Source organism: Mus caroli, chromosome 9 (genome assembly GCF_900094665.2).
Source record: "Mus caroli chromosome 9, CAROLI_EIJ_v1.1, whole genome shotgun sequence".
NCBI classification, from domain to species: domain Eukaryota; kingdom Metazoa; phylum Chordata; class Mammalia; order Rodentia; family Muridae; genus Mus; species Mus caroli.
The window spans coordinates 16,965,739-16,984,300 of NC_034578.1; the positions used below are offsets into that span (position 1 = coordinate 16,965,739).

The 18,562-nt window shown below is 50.4% G+C and overlaps 1 protein-coding gene across 1 annotated transcript; it reads right to left on the minus strand.

Annotated features, from left to right (window-relative positions):
- Nucleotides 1-570: 570 nt before the first annotated feature.
- S1pr2 (sphingosine-1-phosphate receptor 2) lies at nt 571-11,427 on the minus strand. Its single transcript, XM_021172392.1, has 2 exons — nt 11,238-11,427; nt 571-3,182 (listed from the first exon to the last, which is right to left on the minus strand). The coding sequence occupies exon 2, from the start codon at nt 3,140-3,142 to the stop codon at nt 2,084-2,086; it is 1,059 nt and encodes a 352-aa protein (XP_021028051.1). The 5' UTR covers nt 3,143-3,182; nt 11,238-11,427; the 3' UTR covers nt 571-2,083.
- Nucleotides 11,428-18,562: the final 7,135 nt, after the last annotated feature.

Here is an 18,562-nt window from a genome sequence, read left to right on the forward strand (position 1 = left end):
GCCTGCTCAGGCACTACAAGCACGGGCATACCAGAATATCTTACACACATACACACACACACAGAGAGAGAGAGAGAGAGAGAGAGAGAGAGAGAGAGAGAGAGAGGGAGAGAGAAAATCTAAAAAAATAAATCTTATAAAAGAAAGTATTGATGGTGGTCCCTGAGTTTGGGAAATAGTAACCCTGTAGGGGCGTCTGGGCTTGCTTGTCCCCCTAAGAACACCTCTCCAACTCCCTAACTCCAGCATCCACACTGTGAACAGACTTGGGATGGAGAAGAGTGGAAACCCACCTGCTAAGGTGTATCGTTGAAGGAAAACATGGTGGCCCTGGGCGGAATGAGTCACTGTGAGGAGCCAGATGGCCTCCCAACAGGCCAGGGAAAAGGTCAAGGTTGGCCAGTTATTTCTCAGAAGCCACAGCATGCAATTCCAGCTCAGACAGAGCTAAGAGTGAGGGAGTGGGGGATAGCTGGGGTGCCTTGGTAGGCCACGAATGGTCAGAAATGTCTGCCTTCAACACACACACACACACACACACACATGCACACCACACATAACCGCAGCAAGAGAAATTGAACTGTTTATTGGCCCAGATCTGGGTTTCCAGCACAAGGAGGACATCTGGGAAGCTATATGAGGGAGACACACTCCCGACGGGCTCCTTGCCTCCCAAATCTCCCCCTCTTCAGCCTTTTCTTTCACACATTTCTTCAAGGTAGAGGTTTCTATTCGTGGGAGAGATGAATCAGCAATTCCCAGGAGGCCTGATCATGGCCAGACCCCCACAGACACACCCCACCCCACCCCCGTCTATCTCTCTAGCAGTCTTGATATGGATGTGCACAGAAGAGGTCAGACAGCACCCACACTGGGATAGGAGGTCACAGACCCCACATTGACACACAGACACGTATAAATACAGTTTGTACCGTATTGGATTTTCTATTTCTCCACAGGATTTAGCAAAGTCCTTCAAGGGAAGATGCAGTAAGAGTGCCCAGGAGTGTCCTTGGCCACCATGGCTATGTGAACTATGTCATTCATGGTAATTTTCAAGACAGGTGGTGGTGGTACACCCCTGTGATACAGATACTGGCACTCCAGAAGTGGAGGCAGGAGGATCAGAAGTCCAAAGCCAGTCTTGGCTACACAGTGAGCTGGAGACCAACCTGGGCTACAGGAGACCCTGTCCCAATTTTTAAAAACAGCACAGACAAATTGCAAGCAGCCATGTCCAGCTCAAGGCTGCCCTGCCTTAGGGGCCGTGGTACCTGGGATAGGATGAAGGGGTGATGAGCTCATGGGGAGAAAGGCTGGGTGTGGGGGGAGGAGTTCCAGGACTAATACCTCCCCAAGAGTGAGAGCCCAACGTCTCCTCAACAGCTGCCCCATACTGCCTCACCCGATCCCTCTCGGCTCACCATTAAAGCAAGTGGCCAATGAGATCTGAGAATAAAGACTGGGATGTCAGGACTCCTCCCTGCCCCCACAGTGGTTTCCTTTCCCCGAATATGAAAGGAAAGAGAAGAAGCAGCAGTTGATGAAATTGGGGAAGCTGTGGATTCAGGCCTCAGAGAGACAGGGAAGAAGCCTTGGGTCCGCTGGGGACAGTTTTTCCTCCGGCGGCCTAAGGTTGTTTATGGAAGAGGGCAGGAGCTGGGTGAGCTGCTACCCAGCCCTCAGAACACAGACAGTTAGATAGACAGCTGTGAGCTCCAGGTCAGCCTGGTCTGCATAGCAAGTTCTAGCCAGTCAAGGCTATGTAGAGAGGCCCTAACAAGGAGGCGGCAGGACGGGAACCAGGGGGGCTGGAAGATAGGACAGACAGAATGCTGACACCCTTTGTATCAAGTGGCAAATGTCTAGCCCTAAGCTCCAGCCTACTGTCACCCTAGGCCCTTAATGGTCCCCACAGCCACAGTACTACAATCTGATTAGTCAGTGCCTCCGCTGGCCACCTGACCTATGAGCTGTGGTCAGTTTCTCCAGACCTGCAGCACTGAGGGACATCATGAGGTCACCTGGTCTCTCCCCACAGAGCTCTCTGTGGCTTGGTTAAATATCAGTTCACATTTTCTCCTCAGACCACTGTGTTACCCTCCAGAAACGTCGGTGATGTAGGCATATGCATGCCTCTCTCCAGGGAGCTGGAGCTGCGGAGGGGCAGGAGTCGGTGACCAGGGTTCCCACCTCTGCGACCCGTCACTCCCTTCCCTCTCCGCCAGCACTGCAGGGGCCGCAGCACCTCCCTCCGAAGGTCCCGGCTACGCCACGTATAGATAACAGGATTGAGCAGTGAGTTAAGGGTGGCAAAGGCAAAAAAATAATGGGCTTTGTAGAGGACAGGGCAGGCCCGAACGGGACAGGTGGAGTCTAAGAGAAGGATGCTAAAAGCCGGCAGCCAGCAGATGATGAAAACACCCAGTACGATGGTGACCGTCTTGAGCAGGGCCAGCGTCTGAGGACCAGCAACATCCGCGTGGCTGGAGCGGACTACAAAGTAAATTCGGACGTACAGAGCCACTATAGCCAGTAAGATGACAGAGAAGATGGTGACCACGCAGAGCACGTAGTGCTTAGCATAGAGAGGCAGCACAGTGGAGCAGGCCTCCAGCTGGTTCAGACAATTCCAGCCCAGGATGGGCAAGCCACCCAGAATCAGCGATATCAGCCAAGAGGCCCCGATGAGCATCAGCATTCGGCAGCTTTTGTCACTGCCGTAGAGCTTGACCTTGGCGAGGGCCACTTGTCTCTCGATGGCAATGGCCAGGAGGCTAAAGACCGAGGCGGAGAGCGTGATGAAGGCGGAACCCTCTCGGGCAAACCACTGCACGGGAGTTAAGGACAGAGTGACGTGCCCTGAGAGTAAGGTGTTGGCCACGAAGGCCACACCTGCCAGCAGGTCGGAGAATGCCAGGTTGCCAAGGAACAGGTACATTGCTGAGTGGAACTTGCTGTTCCTGGCCACTGCAATTAGCACCAGAAGATTCTCCACCACGATGGCGCAGCACAAGATGATGATGAAGGCTGAGGCCACCTTGCGGGAGGTGGTCTCCTGCATGTCCAGCGTCTCCTTGGTGTAATTGTAGTGTTCCAGAACCTTCTCAGGATTGAGGTACTCTGAGTATAAGCCGCCCATGGTGGGGCTCAGTGGCCGGCTGGGGCCATGGGGCTGAGCACTGCAGAGGAGAGAGGGACAGAAAAGGGGACAGCAGGTCACGGTTGTGGCTTTTGCAGGGACTCTGAACCAGGACTGCAGAGCTACAGGGTCTAGCTCCAAGTTCTCAGTGAGTGACCCCAGGGGAGCTACATTTATCACTGACCCTTCATGCGACGGGCAGAATGCTTAGAGAAGTCACCTCAGTTTTTCAAGGTGACCAAACTACCAAGTGATAGGGTAGGCAGCCAGTAAGCCCGGAGCAACAGTCGCCTGTTTTCGTTGTTGTCTCTTGATGTTTTATTTGGTTTTAAGACAGAATCTCACTGTGTGGCCCCGGATGGCCTGGAACTCACAGAGTTCTACCTGCCGCTGCCTCCTAAGTGTTGGGATCAAAGGTGTGCTAAACTATGTGAGGTCTACATAGTGAGATTCTGTCTCAGAAACAAAAAACAGAGTGCTAGGGCTGTAACTCACTTGGTAGAGAGCTTGCCTGACATGCATGAAATCCAGGGTTCTGACCTTAGCAGGGCACACACAAGAGACATGGTAGTTCATATCTGTAACCCCATCACTTGGAAGGTAGAAGCAGGATTGAGGTCATGGTCATCTTGGCTATGAAGCAAGCTGGAGAAGACAGTCTGGACTACACAGGATGTGCTGAAGCTTAGCAGTGGGAATGCAGAGGCAGGCAGGCAGGCAGGTCTCCCTCCGTGAGTCTGAGGCCAGCCTGCCTCAGAAACCAACAAACCAACAAACCAAATCCAATGCCAAATGGTTAGCCCTGAAATGATATTTGTACAAGAAACATTGTATGAGCTGAACAGGTTGTATTTATATTTTTAGGAATATATATATAGAGAAAGGAATGGAGGCCATAAAGCTGAGGGAGAGAGCAGGGCTTTGCAAGGGATGGGTGGAGAAAGGAGTGGGCAGAGGGGATAATGATATATTTCTTCTTTAAAGAAATAAAAAAAAATGTTTTTGGTTGTCTTTTAAAAATTTTTTTATTTTATTAGATATTTTCTTTATTTACATTTCAAATGCTATCCCGAAAGTTCCCTATACCCCCCCTGCTCCCCTACCCACCCACTCCTACTTAAAGAAATAAAAATTTATTTAAATTTTTTTTTTAAAGTTAGGCATAAAGCTGGAGAGATGGCTCAGTGATTAAGAACACAGACTGTTCTTCCAGAGGTCCTGAATTCAATTCCCAGCAACCACATGGTGGCTCACAACCATCTGTAATGGGATCTGATGCCCTCTTCTGGTGTGTCTGAAGACAGCTACAGTGTACTTACATAAAAATAAAATAAATGTTTCTTTAAAAAAAGAAAAGGCTAGGGTTGGTGGCCTAAAACCAAGCTGGTTGGTGGTGGTGTACACCTTTAGTCCCAGCACTTGGGAGGCAGAGGCAGGTGGATCTCTGTGAGTTTGAGGGCTGACTGGTCTACAGAGTGACTTCCAGGACAGCTAGGCTACACAGGAAAACCTTGTCTCAAAAAACAAAAAAAAAAACAAAAAAAAATAGTCAGGCATAGTGGTAGCCTCAGAAGGCAGAGTCAGAGGGTTGCTACACATCCCAGGCAGCCTGAGCTGCACAGCAAGATCCTGTCTCAAGAAAAAGAAACACACAGAAGATCCTCTGGAGTCCTAGAAACCTACCTGCCTTCCCACAGAACAAGCCTCAGGGAGTGGTTGGACAGCCTGTCACTCTGTCCTACACACAGGAGCCTCAGGCTTCAATGCTGTCTGCTGACCTGGGTCAGCAAGATTCTTATTACCACCAGCACAAACCCCTGCTCATTACCACCCACTGCCCTGATTCCAGGCTGGGACTAAGCCTTGAGGCCAGGGGCACACCCAAAGATAAGAACTTGGGGAGACACTAGGACGGCCCTAAGGTCCAAGCTTCCCAGAGCTGTACTATCCTGAAGGACATAGACTTTGGCGGCAGAGTTCCCACTCCAAATCTGACACCCAGAGAGTGAGCTACTGAAGCCTCAGCCTCTTAGTCCCAACATACCCATCTGCACAATGGGTACCAAAACGGTCTCTCCATAAGGGATGAGGAAATCGTTTTCAAGGATGTGTGAGACCTCTGTGCACCTGTAATCACAGCACCCAAGGTGTCATGAACTTTGGCCCGAGAGTTCACGACCAGCCTGGACAAGAGTGGGACCAGAAAAAGATGGATGGAAAGGGCATAAAAGATGGCTGAATGGGTAAGCATACTTGCTGAGCAAGCCTGACGCCATGAGTCCCCAAAGCTATGGTAGAAGAGGACTGACTCTCCAGAATTGTCCTCTGACCTCCACATCGGGTGCCAGTGGCATGGGTGTGCCCACACTCACACACACATCATGCCTTCCCCCATAATAATAAACACAATAAACTTTAAAAGGGGAAGGAAGGAGGACCAGGAGAAAGGAAGGGAACGGCTGCACAGAAGCTGGGGAGACAACTTGGTGGGTAAAGCACTTGCCTTCTCAATGTGAGGGTCTGAGTTTGATCCCCACATTTAATAAGGCCAATAATGGTAACATGTGGGAGTTTCGGACAGGTGGATCTCCCCAGAAGCTCAGTGGAAAGAAATCTAAAAAGACAAAGATATATGCAGGGCCTGCAGAGACAGGCTGGTAGAATGCTTGCCTTGTAAATATATACAACCTGAGTCTAATGCCCAGCACTTACACAAAAGGCCTAGGGTGAGCTGGGTGGTGGCGGTGCATGCCTTTAATCCCAGCACTGAGGAAGTAGAGCAGGCTGATCTCTGAGTTCAAGGCCAGCCTAGTCTACAGAGCTAATCCAAGACAGCCAAGGCTACACTGTCTCAAAACAAATAAACAAATCAAGGGTGAGGGCTTAAATCTGTGACCCAGCACTGGGCAAGCAGACAGGAGTATCCCCGGGCACACGGTCTTTCAATCTAATCTTGGACAGTCTCAGGCAACTGAGAGACCCGGTCCCAAAAAAACAAAGCAAAACATAGATGGGATAGAATCTGAGGAGCAGTAGGTGACCATGTTCTCGGGCACACACACTCATGTGCACACACACGTACATGCACCTACATACACAACACACACAGAGCAGAGGAAATATCCAACAAGTATTAGCCAGCGTCTTCAGTGCTCCCTTTCTCAACACACACCAGCTTTGGGCTGCCTCCATCCACTCCATCTTCTGGGAAAAGATGCTGACTTAGCCAAAAAAAAAAAAAAAAAAGAAAGAAAAAAGAAGAGAAAAAACCAACCCACTCACTAACAGCTGGTTTCCATCCCCACCATCTCACACTACACAAGGGCACAGGGTCCCTGGGGGGTGGGCAGGGCGCTGGCACCCCCTCTAGTGCCAGGATGCAATCCAGATGTGTCAAGCCCCTGGAACAAACATGGTGGAGCCTCTGTCACATCCGGTGTGGGGAAGGCTGGGGGTGGGAATGGAGAGAATGAAGAGGGTCACTAGTGACACGTCTGAGAGACCAGGGTAGCTGCTAAAGTCATTTGAGCTGTGAAGGGGGCCCGGATGGAGCAGCCTGTGCAGAGGGGCCAGGAGGGGGGTATATGAGCTGTGAAGGCCCCACCCCACCCCAGCAGTCTGAGCAGAGAGGCAGGCAGAGAGGTTAGAAATTTGTTTTCATGAAAGGTCTGAGTCACCCACCCCTCCTTTGCAAGGAAAACTGAGCTGAGCCCGGGGAAGGGATAGGGGAAGGAGGGAGAATCTGTGTGGGCAGAGAACATGAGATGCTGAACACACCATGGCCAGCTAGAGTCGGGTAGGGGGAATCTCGGAGGGGCTGGAGCAGAGTAGGAGAGTCCTCCAGCACTTGGTTACAGGAAGGGCCCACATGTTATGAAGTCTCCCCAGCCTGGGCTTGGAAAGAGGCCTGACAAGAGCCACGTGTTTCCCAGAAAGAGCGCCGTTCCAGACGCTGGCTGGTTGAGCCGGTTCCTAGTGAGCACTGAGAATGACGGGGGGCTTCCGGGGTCGCCCAGACATCTCCTTTCCCGGATGTCCCCTCGGTTGGGTACCCTAGCCTTTGAGGGGATTTACAGAGACAGCTGCTGCCCACCCCCTGGGCGAGGGGACATCCGTCCTACTTTGGGAACAGAGAAGAGCTTGTACGTGTCCTCAGGGACAGCTGCCCCACCCAGATCCTCACACAGTGGCTCCTTGTTTCCCTGCCTGGACAGAGCCCCAGGCGCCCCAATGCCCTCAGCTCCTTAGAGCTGGTCCCAGGCCAGCTTGGCCTAGGCCACACATCCTTTTTACCAAGCCAGGTCTTCAGCCCGGAGCTTGATTGGCTCATTTTCCATGCATCCCCCGCATCCGATTGGTCCGGCTGGGGGGGGGCACCCCCTTTGGAAGCTGCTCTTGAGGAGCAGTGTGATTGTCCCCGTGGGGCTGTTTGAACCACAGCTTGACCGCGGGGTCACCCTCCCTTAGACGCCTCCAGGCTGCCCCGATCATCTGGGCCCCTCTTGGGGTTCATTATTGAGAATCAACTCCCCCCCCCCAATTCCAAGCCTGGTGGGTGAGAAGCTCAGGGTATGTGCCTTACCCACCCCCCCTCAGAGACTCCCACCTCTTCTCCAGTCTGGCAGAGTAGAAGAGAAAGAATTATGGCCATTTCCTGCAGAAATGTGACCAGCCCCGCCAGAGCACCCCAGGGACTGACCAGAAAGTCTGTCTTCCAAGGGAGGGAAGACAGTGAATGTATCTATACTCACAGCTTATACCAAGGCTAAGACTCTGGGGTGCACATACACACACACACACACACACATACACACACACACACACACACACACACACGCACGCACGCACCAAACACACACCCCAAACACACTACATACCACACACACACACCCCAAACACACACATTCCATACATATATACACAAACCACACATACACCACACACCACACATACCACACACACTACACACACCACACATACCACACACACACACCACACAAACCACACAGACACACCACACACACACAGAGACACACACCCTACACACACTGTACACACACACTGCACACAGACACACACCACACACACCCTATACAAAACACACAAAACACAGAGACACACCACACACACACACACAAACCACACACAGTACACACACAGTACACCCATACACTGCACACACACAGACACACACCAAACACACCCTACACACACGTGCACACTGTCCTCCAAAGGAAGGGAAACTGGGTCTAGACTGTCTCTCCAGTCACCTCTTCCCTCCTAGAACCTTTCTAACCAAAGACAGGAGCTTAAGCGGTTTAAGGATTTCCAGAAAGAGGAAGCTAGCCCAAAGGGTCGGACCTTGGAGGAAGAGTCACTCTGCAGGCCGATAGAGGCCGGCCTCCTCCCTTTGTCCAGACTCCAAGACCTGTCCCCCTCCACCACAGTGGTCCAGACTGCCTCTCAGAGGCAGGGGAAGTTGCCACTAGAGACTGGGCTCTGAACTGAAAATGAGCCTGGCTGGTTTATACCTATGATCCCAGTTACACAGGAAGCTGAGGAAGGAAGATGGAAAGTTCAAGACCAGCCTAGGCTACATAATGAGTTGGAGGTTAGCCTGGAAAGCACAGGGAGACCCTGACTCAAGTAAAACTTAAACGGAAGGGCTGGGAGATGTTAAGATGGTTCATTGGCTAAAAGCACTTGTCATCAAGCTTGGAGACTTGATCCAGCCCCACTACCTACCCACATAGTGAGTGAGAGAGAGAGAGTGAGAGAGAGAAATGACTCTCTTTGACCTGAATACTCATGTCATGAAACACACATGCCCACACATATACACATGCCCACAAAATAGATAAATGTAAGTTTAATATATATACATATATTAAATATATATATATATATATTTCACATGTATGTATATTTATGAAAAGCACTGTGTGTTTGTGCACTTTAAATCTCAGGATTCAGAGTCAGACATGCAGAGCTCTGTGAATTTGAGACCAGCCTGATCTACACAGTTTCAGGACAGCTAGAGCCACATAGTGAGACCCTGTCTATAAATACATAAAATTAAGGACAACTTGGTGTAGCTTAGGGACACAGCATCATGTTGAAGCCCTAGGTTCCCAGGACTGCAGAAAATACAGGAGGAAGAGGAGCAAGTGAAAGGGTTTGGAGTGAGGGAAGAGAGATAGACCCGGACTTAAAGATTAGTGGAGAGGAAGGCTGAAGGAGCCTGGTGACTCCCCTCCACTCCCTCCCAGTTCCGCAGAGCTCCCCCATCCCTCAAAAGCTTTGGTTGCCTGTGGTAGCCCCTCCTGCATGTCTGCTGCCCACCAAACTTGCAGGGGAGAACTGACGAGAGCTCAGAACTTTTATCCTCACCTCCCATCGCCACAATCTCTATAGCTCCCTAGGGCCCAGGCATACACTAACCTCCCAAGGCCCATTTGAGGTCGAGACCTGCTGTAGTTGCCTCTGGTATATCCCACAGACCCCCTCCCCCTCCCCCACACAAACACTTTTTCCGGCAGACTATCTTATCTTTGGATTTCATTCGACTGTCACTGTCTAGGCCTTCAGGAACTATTCTTCTCTTTTTGTTTTGTTTTTGGGACAGGGTCTTACTGTGTAGTCCGGGTTGACCAGAAACTCATTACGTAGATCAGGTTGGCCTTGAATTCACAAAGTGCCCCTTAACTCAGTCTCCTGAGCACTGGGATTAAAGAAATGAGGCATTTTACCCAGCACAGACCACCCCTAATTTCTATCAGAGCATCTGACTTTATCATCGGAAATGATCTTGTTTTCCACAGTATCGTGTGAGGCCAGCTACCAAATTCACCCTCAGCCTCTCCTGCTTGGTGCGAGCGAGGCAGGAGCATGAATGAATGAAAGAGCCTGAAATTGGGGGGCTCGTTCGCATGCAAAGCATGGGGACATCTCCTGGCAGCACCCTACCCAACCACTATACGAAGCTGAAGCCGGCCGCGTCTCCTTGGCGACAGTAAGACCCGCCCGGCTCAGGCAGCACTCTCCGGCTCCTTATCAGGCCGAGGAATGCGTGGTATCCACACTCGCTTGCGCTGGGGCGGCGCCATCTCTCTCTCCTGAGACCCCGACACGCGCGCAGGATGTCCCTATCCTGCACAAGGCAACAGGGGGTGGCCACACTTCTGCACCCCACCAGAGGCCCCCCCATATCCAGATTCCTGGGGCACTGGAGAGAGTAACTACAGCTACTTCATTCCCTCCCCCCTTAGTGATGCTACTACCATGTTGCCCCGCAGGGGACAGTAGGCTCTGCGGGTGTCGCCTCGGGCATCTAACAACAAGGATAGGGACGGGGGTGGGGAGGTGGAAATCCCCGGGTGAGTCAACCCATGCTCTAGAGGGGGCGAGGTCCCAACGCCGTGTAGCCCGCGACAACGCGGACTCCACGCCACGCGTGCCTTCCTTCACTCCTACGCCCCATCCCTGAGCTAGGACGAGGAGACACCTGGACTTTGCAGTTAATGTCCCTTTCCTTCGATACAAAGTGATTCTTCCGAAAGGGAGACTGAAAGAGAGGGGCAACTAACTGGAAACTGAGGCAAAAACTAGTCTCACTGGCGGTGGGGCGACGGCCTTCGCCGGGGACCCCGCCCATGAACTCTGAGAGCTTTCGCTGCTCGCTCGTACGTAGCACCTTTCATCCTAGCCGGAGACAGAGAAGAAGGGATGCTGCACCTCTCCCCAACAACCTTACTGCCCCAAACCCTGCTTCCTGAGAACCCCCAACCAGTCTTGCAAAGTCGCCAGCCCAAAGCGCTCGGATTCCGCCTTTCTCTTCAGCGCCAACTTCCTGCCCGAAGGAAGGCGGGGAGCTCAGTCTGGGGGTGCGCCACTGAGTAGGTGGCGAGCTGCCTGGAGAAGTGGGCAGGGGCGCACGGTAGATGATCCGTTCCCTCGGTGCAGCAGAGCCTGGAACAGCGCGTGCAACGCCTGTACGAGCGCCTGACCCCGGACCGGGCCCCCCAGCTGGGATCTCAGGGTCTAGGTGGACCGCGGCCGCCCAGATCCGAACCTCCCCTCTGCCCCGCGCGCTCACCTGGCTAGGCCGGCCGGGGTCCCTGCCCTGGCCTGAGTGGCCTTGGCGTCTGCGCCCCGGGACAGCCAGTGGTTGGTTTTGGAGACTGTTGGCTGTGCTCGGTCTATGTCCCGGAGTTGGGGACCCAGGACAAGAGAGAGGCGGGCAGAGCCGCTGCCTCCGGCCCCAACTCCGTGCTCGCCCCGCCCTCCTCTCCTCCTCTTTCCGGCGGCGACTTGCAATGAATTCCAGATGTGGCCCGCCAGTTAGCCAGGGCGCGCCACTGGGGAAGAGCAGGGCCCCTTTGTCCGCACCCCCACACACACACTCCTGCCCTGATCCTCCCAACCCCCACTCGTGAGAACTGCCGTGGCATGATGTCACGGCCGCGTGACGTCACAGCTCTCTTAACCCAGGTGGCCTAGTACTGAAACAACTGTATTCCATTTGGCTTAGCGCCAGGCTGATGCCTGGGACCTGGAAATGGAGGAAATCACACTTACCTACTACGGGAGAACTCAGCAATTCAAGATTAAGCACCTACTATGTGTTTCTACAAGAAATAAATTCCTACAATATATCACACCCAGCCCCCCAAACAGAAGACTTGGTAAGAACTCCCAGATCCAACTGGGCTTTGTGGCACGTATGCCTGTCATCCCAACATCTGCCACCTGGGAGGTGGGAGGATCTTAGCCACTGCCTGCTCAAGACCCTTTCTGAAAAACAACAGGCAGGGATGTGGATGCAGGTGGTTGAGTGTTTGCCTAGCATGCATCCTCAACACTGCAAAAATATGGAATGGTGGCTAGGGCCTCTAATTCCAAACTTGTAAAGTAGAAGCAGGAGGTTTGTTTTAGAGTTCAAGGCCAGTCTGGATCACATGATCCTGTTGGCTCCTTCCTTCCAAACAACCCAGGGTGAAAAAAAATCCAAAATTAGAGTGAGTGACAGAAGGTCAGCTGTCCAGCTCCACTAGGCAGGGAGGGGAAAGAGCTTGTCTGGAAGCCTGACCTGAGGTCAGTCCCTGGAAGCAAAGTTGGCCTCTGACCTCCACAGGGCACACTGGCATTGCTGCACCTACATTCACTCACTGATACATGTACAATAATAATAAATGCATTTAAAAAAGAATAACAAAGCCGGACGGTGGTGGCGCATGCCTTTAATCCCAGCACTCGGGAGGCAGAGGCAGGGTCTACAAAGTGAGTGCCAGGACAGCCAGGGCTACACAGAGAAACCCTGTCTCAAAAAGAAAGAAAGAAAGAAAGAAAGAAAGAAAGAAAGAAAGAAAGAAAGAAAGAAAGAAAGAAAGAAAGAAAGAAAGAATAACAGGCTGTGAGTTGTCAGTGGGTAAGGCCTTGCCTGGGACCCACAAGGTGGAAATTGAGAACCAATTCCTGCAAGTTGTTCTGTGACCTCCAAGGCCTGCTGCTGCAGCACATGCACACACCCACGGGCATGCACGCACACGGGTATAAAGTTAAAATTAATAAAATTTTAGAAGGCGCTAAAGAGGTGCCTCTAATGGTCAAGAGCACTTCCTGCTCTTGCAGAGAACAGAACGAACGTCCCAGCACCCACAGACCTGACAACTTCTGAGTCCAGCCCCAGGGGATCCAACCCTTTCAGCCTCAAGGGCCCGTGTACTCACATGCACATACCCACAATTACACATAATTAAAAAAAAAATAAACACACAAAAGTGTAAATTGCACACCCAAACAAAAGCTCCCTAAGAGCGAACAATGTTTCCCTTGGTGTGTTTAATACTGTGCCTTATGTCGGCATTGAGATGTTCATGGAGGCAGGTGGCTCCGTGTTAGTTACAGTACTTCTCTCATGCACAGGGCCCCGTGTTCTGTCTCCAACACCCCAAAAATAAATAAGTAAGCGGGTCACTGTTTGCAAGCCTAGCATCCCTGCACTTCAGTGGGTGGAGGCAGGAGGATGGGGAGTTCAAAGCCATCTTCTGTTCCATAGCAAGTTCTAAGTTTATGACTTGCTAGATAAATTAAGCCTTTCAGCGGGGTACCGGAAGTGGCAGAACAATGGATTAGAATCCCCTAGTTGAGGGGCTGGCTGAGGGTGTGGCTCAGGGGTAGAACACCTGCCTGTGTTGCACAAAGGCCCGGATTCTGTCCCCAACTTGGAAAATAAGACGAAATGAAATGAAATAAATAGGTACCACTCATGCATGTGAGTGAAACAGAGTCCTAGCATTGGCCATCCAGCCACTCCATGCTTCAGACACTAAAGGCTGGAGGCTGTCAGTGCACAGCATGACTGAGAGCTGTGTAAATGTTTAAGTGGGGAGAGTCCACACTGGACAGGAAAAAGAAAGTACTCAGCTTCCTGGAAGAGGAACTGAGAGGCTGGCACTTGCTCCCTCGCTTGCTCGCTCGGATGGAAGGAAGGCAGCTCTGCCTGCATTGTGGAAATCCTTTGTGTGGCTGGCTCTGCTGACAAGTGCATGCATGTTATAGTCCAGGAACAAATTAAACTAAAGAGCTGAAGGCGGCCTGGGATACAGGTAAAGCAGTGGAAGACTCCCAAACGCTGGTGTAAAAAAGTCAAAAAGTCTCTGAAGCTGGACTTGGCCACCTGTGATCCCAGAGCTCAGCAGGATGAGAGGAAGGTCAGGAGTTCAAGGTTAGCCTAGGCTACAAACCTATTAGAAGCCAGGCACCTTCACTCGCTTTCTCAAACTGGATAGGGCCGGCTATATAGCAGAAGAGAGCACAGAGGCTTGCTCACTTGCTGCCAATCCTGATGATCTGAGTTCCAGTCCCAGGACCCACGTGGTAAAAGGAAAGAACTACTCCTGCAAGTGATCCTCTGACCTTCAGAGAGCGAGTATGTGTGGAGGGGGGGAAGGGAAGGAGAGAGATGGGGGAGGGGGCTGGAAAGATGACTCAGCTGTTAAAAGCACTGGCTGCTCCTGCAGAGGACATTGTTCAATTCCCAGCATCCATGCGGCAGCTCACAACTGTCTATTAACTGCAGTTCTAAGGAATCCGATGGACTCTTCCTGCTTGCAAGGACACTTGCACACAATGGTACATACACATACATGCATGCAAGACATTTATACACATAAAGTGAAAAAACAAATCTTTCAAAACAATAAGGGGCTGGCAAGATGGCTCAGCGGGTAAGAGCACTGACTGCTCTTGCAAAGGTCCTGAGTTCAAATCCCAGCAACCACATGGTGGCTCACAACCATCTGTAATGAGATCTGACGCCCTCTTCTTGTGCATCTGAAGCCAGCTACAGTGTACTTACATATAATAATAATAAATAAATCTTTTTAAAAAACCAATAAAATGTTTTTATTGGGAGGCAGATAAAATATAGTTGATCAGCATGTGCTTGGCCTGTGTAGGGCCCTAGTTTCCATCCTCACGTGGACAAAAGGGTAAATAGTGAAGTGAAACTGGCAGAGAGGACTATATGGGGAAAAGCGAGCTGTAAACTCATACGCATTGTTTCTCCTTGCTTCGGAGTATTTATAAGGATGGTATAAATACATCCACATTTGCCTGTGAACCCATGCGAGAGAAAATGCAACAGACATTTGCCACACTTGTCACCTTGCTTACGGAAGCTGGGGACAGAAACCAGGAGAGAATGATTCGATTCTCCTGAGGACATGGTCACTTCGCTACACTAACTCCAGACTTCACAAACACAGGCTGACAGGATGACCCTGTGAGTAAAGGTGCTGTGACCAAACCTGAGTTTGATCCCCAGGACCCATGTGGTGGAAGGAAAGAGCTGGCTGCTGAAAACTGTCCTCTCACCTCCACCACTACGACACAGTACATGTGTGGGCATACACACGTGCACAAGTAAGTAAATGAATGTAAAAAAAAAAATGTTTAACTACAAAAAAATTACAAAACCATAAAAGACAAAATGCAATTATAAAATATTTGTAGCAATCATGATTAATAACCAACATTAATTAATAGCTTGTTTGTAGTGCTGGAGATGGAACCCAGGGTTCCTGCACACACTAGGTCAGTGTTCTACATTGAGCAACCCACCAGGCCTAGTAATGCTGTTCATATTTTCATTTAACATATTGAGCATCGTAAAGCTGAAAAGATGGCTCAGTGCTTGAGAGTATTTGCAGAGAACCTGAGTTCAGTGCCCAACAACTATACCAGGAAGATCACAGCCACATGTGACTCTCATTCCAAGGAACCCAGTGGCCTCTTCTGACCCCTGAGGATACCAGCACACACTCACATGCACAGGAATTTTTTTTTTAATTGAATACCCATTTTCTGTATTTTTTTAGACAGGGTCTTGCTATGTTAAGAATATTTTAATTAAGCCGGGCGTGGTGGTGCACACCTTTAATCCCAGCACTGGAGAGGCAGAGGCAGGCGGATTTCTGAGTTCGAGGCCACCCTGGTCTACAAAGTGAGCTCCAGGACAGCCAGAGCTATAAAGAGAAGCCCTGTCTCGAAAAACAAAACGAACAAACAAACAAACAAACAAATGAATATTTTAATTAACGATGAAAGATCTGGGCTAAGGCTGACTTAGGACAGGAGAGGCCCTGAGTTCTGTCCACAGCATCGCAAAATTAAACAAACAATCAGGAAATGGAATTGAGAAAAACAGGGCTGAGGGAGATTTACCCAGGGAGTGGGGTGGGAGGACAACACAGTAGGAGAGGGAGGAAGGAGGATCAACGCTCCTAAGGATATTTGAAAAAGCCATAGGGAATCAGACTATTTATGTTTAATTACAATTACATGTGTGTATGTGTGCGTGGACATGTCTGTGTGTGCCTATGTATATAGTTTAAATGAAGGTACAGCACTAGACTAAGTCATAGACTTAAAGAAACAAAAACAAACAAACAAACAGTACCAGGTGTGGAAAACCTTGCTTCATGTTGTTGGTGTGGGAAGTCCAAAACTCTCAAAACAATATAGGCTATTGCCATGTCCCCTGGTGGGTGCCCAGACCGGGAGGGAAGTTCTTATTGCACCATGCACTTCAGGCCCTGAAGGAATCAAGCTGGCTTGATCTAGAAATTTCCTACCAAAAACTGGCTTTTCACAGTACAGGAAGGTGATGTGCAAGCTGCCAAGGGGGAAGCAATCAAGAGTCCTCTCCTGCAGTAAAGCCTGGGAACAACATCATTGACCAGAATAGTAAGATAGTCCCCAAGGCGCAATGGTGGCACTTCTACCCTGGGCAGAACCAATACCTATCCGATTGGTCTTTAGGACCACTCAACAACAGAGAATTCTTGCTGGCACTGTAACCTAATTTATCGCCTGTGTTTGGTGTGTGACCTTAGAGGAGAACCTATGACTGCCAGCCATCACCACTTTCCTTAAACAGTGTAATTCCTACTGCTTGGTTGCCCCCTCCTCCTCTCTCTTCATCTTCTTCAAGACAGGGTTTCTCTGTGTAGCCCTGGAACTCACTCTGTAAACCAGGATGGCTTTGAACTCAGAGAAGCATCTGCCTTTACCTCCCAAGTGCCTGGATTAAGATGTGAGCTACAACGCCCAGCTCTAACTGCTTTCTAAACATTTATCCTTCAACCCATGGAGAAGCTCTCTCCCCTCTTCAAAGCTTCTTTTTGTAGCAGGGAGAGACCATCACAGAAAACCACAATGTTTAAAAGGCAGAGAACAACTGACCTCGGGATGCCCAGCTTCAATCCACGTGCTTACAGTATACAATCCCTACCTTGAAAGCTCTGGGAACATTTCAGAAGACAGGTGGAAAGACTGAGAGAGCCAGAGGACCAGGGCATCTACTGAGAGACAGTGTCAGCCACTTAGACAGGGAAGCTGCACTCAGGAGACCTCAATGAAAGGGTTACTTACCAGCACAAGGACAACCCCAGCTGACAGTATAGATCTGGGTCTCCCAGTAAGGAGCTGGGGACATGGCTCAGTGGGAGAACTCATGCCTAGAATCCTTCAGTTGAAGTGGGGGTGGGAAGGAAGAGTCTAGTGGCTCTAGACCGAGCATTCAGAGAGGCAGAGGCACAAGGATGATGGATTTGAGGTCAGCTTGGTATGCACAGTAAGATCTTACTGCATGAGTGTGAGTGTGTGCGCGCTCGAGAGAAAGAGAGAGAGAGAGAGAGAGAGAGAGTGAGTGTGCAGGGTAATGTAATCCCAGTACTCAGAAGACAGAGGTGAAAGAATCAGAAATTAAGGTCCATTAGCTTCAGTTCATTCCAGGCCAGCCTGGGCTACACAAGACCCTGCCTGCCACAAGAAAATAAAAACAGGGGGCTGGAAAGATGGCTCAGGAGTTAAGAGAATTTCCTGGTCTTAGAGAGGAATCAGATTCAATTCCCAGCACTCAGCTGGCAGCTCACAACATCCCATAATTCCAGTTCTAGGGGATTTGATCCCCTTCTCTGGCCTCTGCAGGCCCAGGCATGTATGCAGTGCACAAACATACATGTGAACAAAACATCCACACACATTTTTAAAGGAAGGATGAAAAATTAGAAAAAACAAAACAGGAGAAGTTAAACTCTCTCTTTTCAAAGTGTATTTAATTTTCCGTTGTATGTGTGTATGTGTGCATGTGTGGTTCAGCAAATATGGCTATGACATGCATGCAGGTCAGACGACAACTTGTGCATATTTTCATCTCCTTACATGTACATCCCCTGTCGGTGCAGATGTGCTACCAGGACAGGGTTTAGGATCCAGGTGTTAACCAGAGGGAAGAGGATGCAAAGGAAAGAAAAAAACAAAACCCAAACAACCCTGATTTCTGTCATTGGAGGAAGAACAATTTGAACGGAAATATTATCTCCTATTCTGCGGGAACCTGTAGCAGGGAGGAAATACCATCCCCCTCCATACTCCCCTCCCCCCCAGTGCTACCCTCAGCTGGCTCAGCAATTTACTATCTATCTCCCTAGAGGCCTAGAGGGGGTAGGGGTGATGTCAAGGTTGCAGACACATCTGGCTGGTTGTCAGGAGACTTTCAGACAAAGGTGATGTCCTGAGGGGAAGACAGACACTTCCTCCAGTAACCTCCCCCACCTTTCAAGTGGCCTGTAGGTAACTCAAGGTGTCACACGGGTCACCAGGAAGAGACATGAGGACTGAACTTCCGGTAGTTTAAGAAGGACACAGAGGGAGCTGGGTCCTTTCCAGGGGGTCCTGAGAGAAGGAGAAGGAAGCAGGCAAGGCTCTGTCCATGAAGGCATTTCAGATGGAGCAATAAAAACCAGGAAGAGCTTCCAGAAACTTCTAATTAAGGGCTCACCAATGCTCTTAGGAGGTAGGTTGCAGCTGGGCGGTGGTGGCGCAGGCCTTTAATCCCAGCACTTGGGAGGCAGA

Bases quoted from the DNA above. Each gene is read 5' to 3' on its own strand.
- S1pr2 (XM_021172392.1), bottom strand. From the start codon at position 3,142: ATGGGCGGCTTATACTCAGAGTACCTCAATCCTGAGAAGGTTCTGGAA.